Here is a 6,000-nt window from a genome sequence, read left to right on the forward strand (position 1 = left end):
AGTGAATTATAAGTGAAATAATCTGTCTGTAAACAATTGTTGGAAAAATGACTTGTGTCATGCACAAAGTAGATGTCCTAACCGACTTAACAAAACTATAGTTTGTTAACAAGAAATTTGTGGAGTGGTTGAAAAACAAGTTTTAATGACTCCAACGTAAGTGTATGTAAACTTCCGACTTCAACTGTATATATCTCTCTCTCTCTGTCGTGGGCTGTTCTGATGATTCACAACATTGTATACACTGACTTTTCCTTCTCCTCTTCCCCTGCCTCCTTGGGTGTGTGTGTGTGTGTGTGTGTGTGTGTGTGTGTGTGTGTGTGTGTGTGTGTGTGTGTGTGTTTGGGTGTGTGTGTGTTTGGGTGTGTGTGTGTGTGTGTGTGTGTGTGTGTTTGGGTGTGGGTGTGTGGGTGCGTGCAGTTCCAGGAAGCTCAAGCTAAGAGAGAGGCAGAGGAGAGGAGACGTTTCCCTCTGGAGAAACGACTGATGGAGCAAATCATCGGCCAGGAGGGGGCCATCAACACTGTGGCTTCAGGTACACACACACACCCCAATCCTTTCTCCTTTAAAGAACATTTGCTTCAGGCCCCCTTCTATTTATTATCCTCTTTCTCTCTCTGGTGGGGGGGCGGGCTCAGTCAGGCAGGCAGAGGCTGTAATTGGTTAATTGTGATGAATGAGCTGTCCATCAGGCAGACACAGGTGGTGTGCGTGCCTGTGTGCGTGTGTTGAACAGCTGGAGAGGCCAGGCCTCGAGCCGCCAACTAACACGATTACAGAGAGACATACTCCAGACCTCTCTCAATCACTCCCTCCCCCCCTTCCGTCTCTCCATCTTTCTCTCCATCTCCAATTCCCGCCCTCCATCGCCCTTCCCCTCTCCCAGCCTTTCTGTTCATGTTCTCCCTTCCTCCATTTTTCAATGACTCCTTCCCTCTCTTCATCTCTACCTCTCCTCCTGTTCTTTCCTGTGTCAATGTCCTCCTGGAGGAAGTGATGCTATCTGGGGAGGGAGGGAGAGAGAAAGGACAGTTGGCAAGAGAAATGGAGAGAGAGAGAGAGGAGGTTGGGAGGTGACTTAGAGTACAACAAGGTAGAGGCCAGTAAATAGCTGATATTAAATTGTGGCTCCATGTAGGCTGTGTATCGATCGCTGGGCCACAGAGAGAGATTGTGTTTAGTGAGGCTTCTGTGTCTGCGGTTGCCAGGTACCTTGTACCACTCCAGAGCTGCACAGTAGTTGGCTAATGGCAAAAACAACCCTACTGTAACACAACAGTGGAAAGACTTGTACATGTAGCACTATATGAATGTGGACTGTTTAGAATGCTTGGGGATGTGGTGTTCCACTAAGTGGCTGTGTTTGTCACTAGCAGCAGCAGCAGTGTGTACTGGCTGTGTGACTGCAAACACAACAACCTAGAACACCACAATTATCAGTGGGAATGCTGGGATGTGTAGGCAGTTGCAGCAGGCAGAGCAGATTGCATGCTGGGAGCTGTAGTCCAGGCAGGGCAGTAGCCTAGGTCTCTGTGGCTGATGTGATGAATGGTGGTTGTTGCTGTGGCAAATTGTCCTGAAAGCAATCTGAGACACATCACCACAGCGATAAAGGAAGAGCTTATTGATCCCTGTGAAGTAATACAGTGAATATATCACACACACGGTCACTCACACACCACACACAGACTAACACACACACACACGGTCACACAAACACAAAAACACACACAGTGAAAATATCAGCTATCAGACTGAGGGATGATAGTGATGATCAGCAACAACACAAAGAGGGGGGGGGGTGAGGGCACACACACACACACACACCCACACACACACACACATACACACACATACACAATGACAGCTCGAGCTAATGCTTTTTACAAGCACCCAACGGCCTGGAGGGATAAGAGAGTGTGACAGAATGGAAGAGGGAGAAAGATATGAGAGGGAGAGGGATCAATAGAGAGAGAGAGAGAGCGAGAAGGAAATGAGAGACACAGAGAGAGAAGGAGATGAGAGACACAGAGAAAGAGAGATGAGAGACACAGAGAGAGAAGGAGATGAGAGACACAGAGAGAAGGAGATGAGAGACAGAGAGAGAAGGAGATGAGAGAGAAGGAGATGAGAGACAGAGAGAGAAGGAGATGAGAGACACAGAGAGAGGAGATGAGAAGGAGATGAGAGAGAAGGAGATGAGAGACACAGAGAGAGAAGGAGATGAGAGACACAGAGAGAAGGAGATGAGAGACACAGAGAGAAGGAGATGAGAGACAGAGAGAGAAGGAGATGAGAGAGAAGGAGATGAGAGACACAGAGAGAGAAGGAGATGAGAGACACCGAGAGAGAAGGAGATGAGAGACACAGATAGAGAAGGAGATGAGAGACACAGAGAGAGGAGATGAGAGAGACAGAGAGAGAAGGAGATGAGAGACACAGAGAGAGAAGGAGATGAGAGACACAGAGAGAGAATGAGATGAGAGACACAGAGAGAGAAGGAGATGAGAGACACAGAGAGAGAAGGAGATGAGAGACACAGAGAGAAGGAGATGAGAGACAGAGAGAGAAGGAGATGAGAGAGAAGGAGATGAGAGACACAGAGAGAGGAGATGAGAGAGACACAGAGAGAAGGAGATGAGAGACACAGAGAGAGAAGGAGATGAGAGACACAGAGAGAGAAGGAGATGAGAGACACAGAGAGAGGAGATGAGAGACACAGAGAGAGGAGATGAGAGAGACAGAGAGAGAAGGAGATGAGAGACACAGAGAGAGAAGGAGATGAGACACACAGAGAGAGAAGGAGATGAGAGACACAGAGAGAGAAGGAGATGAGAGACACAGAGAGAGAAGGAGATGAGAGACACAGAGAGAGAAGGAGATGAGAGAAACGGAGAGAGAGAAGGAGATGAGAGATAGAGAGAGAAGGAGATGAGAGACACAGAGAGAGAAGGAGATGAGAGACACAGAGAGAGAAGGAGATGAGAGACACAGAGAGAGAAGGAGATGAGAGACACAGAGAGAGAAGGAGATGAGAGAGACAGAGAGAGAAGGAGATGAGAGAGACAGAGAGAAGGAGATGAGAGACACAGAGAGAGAAGGAGATGAGAGACACAGAGAGAGAAGGAGATGAGAGACACAGAGAGAGAAGGAGATGAGGGACACAGAGAGAGAAGGAGATGAGAGACACAGAGAGAGAAGGAGATGAGAGACACAGAGAAAGTGATGAGAGACAGAGAGAAAGAGATTAGAGAGAGAGAGGTGAGACAAGAGAGAGAAATAGATCAGAGACAGAGTGACAGCCATCACAGCAGCAAGATGTGTGACCTGTTGCCACAAGAAAAGGGCAACCAGTGAAGAACAAACACCATTGTAATTACAACCCATATTTATGTTTATTTATTTTCCCTTTTGTACTTTAACTATTTGCACATTATTACAACACTGTATATATACATAATATGACATTTGAAATGTCTTTATTCTTTTGGAACTTTTCTGAGTGTAATGTTTACTGTTAATTTTTGATTGTTTATTTCACCTTTGTTTATTATCATTTCACTTGCTTTGGCAATGTAAACATATGTTTCCCATGCTAATACAGCCCTTTGAAATGAATTGAGAGAGAAAGTGATGAGAGACAGAGAAGGAGATGAGAGAGACAGGAGGGAGAGGTTTTAGAACTAGGTCCAGGAGGGTCAGAGGTTTTAGAACTAGGTCCAGGAGGGTCAGAGGTTTTAGAACTAGGTCCAGGAGGGTCAGAGGTTTTAGAACTAGGTCCAGGAGGGTCAGAGGTTTTAGAACTAGGTCCAGGAGGGAGAGGTTTTAGAGCTATGTCCAGGAGGGTCAGAGGTTTTAGAGCTATGTCCAGGAGGGTCAGAGGTTTTAGAACTAGGTCCAGGAGGGTCAGAGGTTTTAGAACTAGGTCCAGGAGGGTCAGAGGTTTTAGAACTAGGTCCAGGAGGGTCAGAGGTTTTAGAACTAGGTCCAGGAGGGTCAGAGGTTTTAGAACTAGGTCCAGGAGGGTCAGAGGTTTTAGAACTAGGTCCAGGAGGGTCAGAGGTTTTAGAACTAGTTCCCTGTTTCCAGGCAGGTTCCTCCTGGATGACTCATGACTGGCCTCTGGTTACAAACACTGTCTCTGTTTGGAGATGGGCAAGGAACTATTGGGCTTTACTATGTGTCTGTTTCACACACACACAAACACACACACAAACAGGAAGGAGTAGATTGATTCTTGTTTAGCTCTCAGGCTAAAAGTTATAGTTGAAGATGATCCTCTTCTAATCACATTACAGTCCTCTACCCTACCAGACCTGGTCAATACCTCAGGCCTGTGTGTGTGTGTGTGTGTGTGTGTGTGTGTGTGTGTGTGTGTGTGTGTGTGTGTGTGTGTGTGTGTGTGTGTGTGTGTGTGTGTGTGTGTGTGTGCGCATATTCGTGTTGTCTGTCGTCTGTGGGTGTGTTGTACTGTCCTAGACCATGTCCTTTGAAGGACGTCAGTGTGTCCTTCTGCCAAAGTCAGTCTCAATCAGCTAACACAGACGCTCTCTCCTGGAGGTTACACTGTCATTCAGTCTGTTTAAAAAAACACACACACACACACACATACACACTGTAATAAGTCTGGCTCTCAGAAGTACAGCCTGTGGGCGTCAGTATTCATCTTCATGACAATAAACTCTTCCATCTCTCCTTCTCTCAATTTATCTCTCTACCAACTTTCATATCTCTCCCTCTGTCTCTTATTTGTCTCTACCCCTATCTCCCCCTTTAACTCCACCTCCAGGATCGCTAACTCAACCTCCTTAATCTCTCCATTCCTCTCTTTCCATCTCTTCATCTATCGTTCAGTCCCTCTATCTCTGTGTTAGTGAGAATCATGTGATGTCATGTTACTGGTACTTTGACGGGTGGAGTGTGCTGTTTCGACAGGGAGAGGCGGATCAATGGATCTCTCTCTCACAGAGTGGAGACACAACTCATTTGGGGTAATTGTGGTGGTTGTTGAGAAACTGCAGCGTCCTCTCTGCTGCATGTATAAGCAGACTGAAATATGAAGACATGTATTGTAATGTGTGTTTCTGGCAGCTGGTACCAGACCCAAGTTCCCTGTCTGTTATTTATCTCCTCCTGCCCACTCCCTCCCGTCCGGAGGGTGAGTCAGTATGTGTGTGTGTGTTTGGTTGCTGGGGTGATGGTTGGGTAAGGTAGGCAAGGCTCTCCTCTCTGGGTGAGGCGTGTGAGAGAGCGAGACTCAGATCCATGCTAACCTGATTTAGCTTTGGCCGCGCCGGGGAGGCTAACATGATTACCTCTGGCTAATGGCCCTACTGACTGAGAGAGGGGGAGGAGAGGGAGGAGAGGAGAAGGGATAGAGGGAGGATGGGAAAGGGGGATGACGGGTGGAGAGGGAGTGGGGAGGCAGGATAGCCTGCGATAAATATCCCCCTCCCGAGGCATTGATGGATACAACTTTAGAGATCTCTCTCTTTCTCTCTCTCTCCACCCCAAGTGCTCCTGACCCTTCTCTTTTCCCTCCTCCTTTATCATACTTTTTCTGCAACCCCTCCCTTTGTGCCTCTATTTGTCTCTCTCTAACCATCTCTCTCTCTCGCTCTGTCTACAGCGATCAGGAGGAAGGAGAATGGCTGGTATGATGAAGAACATCCCCTCGTCTTCCTCTTCCTCGGCTCATCTGGAATCGGTAACTCCTCTTTTCATCCCTATCTCTACATCCCTCGTTCCCCTCGTTTGTACCACTCTGCTGTGATGTGATGGAGCTTCTCTATAGCAGACTGCAGTAGTCTGGTTAATAGACAAGGAGCTTCTCTATAGCAGACTGCAGTAGCCTGGTTAATAGACAAGGAGCTTCTCTATAGCAGACTGCAGTAGTCTGGTTAATAGACAAGGAGCTTCTCTATAGCAGACTGCAGTAGCCTGGTTAATAGACAAGGAGCTTCTCTATAGCAGACTGCAGTAGTCTGGTTAATAGACAAG

At 47.2% G+C, this 6,000-nt stretch overlaps 1 protein-coding gene across 1 annotated transcript in view; it reads left to right on the forward strand.

Moving 5' to 3' along the window:
* LOC121567823 (caseinolytic peptidase B protein homolog) overlaps positions 1-6,000 on the forward strand; it is a 68,561-nt gene that overhangs the window by 52,038 nt on the left and 10,523 nt on the right. Inside the window, exons 7-8 of the mRNA XM_041878136.2 lie at positions 421-535; positions 5,630-5,707. Of these exons, the coding sequence (XP_041734070.1) occupies positions 421-535; positions 5,630-5,707 (193 nt within the window). The remainder of the gene's footprint in view (positions 1-420; positions 536-5,629; positions 5,708-6,000) is intronic.

The sequence above is a fragment of the Coregonus clupeaformis genome, chromosome 6 (genome assembly GCF_020615455.1).
Source record: "Coregonus clupeaformis isolate EN_2021a chromosome 6, ASM2061545v1, whole genome shotgun sequence".
NCBI classification, from domain to species: domain Eukaryota; kingdom Metazoa; phylum Chordata; class Actinopteri; order Salmoniformes; family Salmonidae; genus Coregonus; species Coregonus clupeaformis.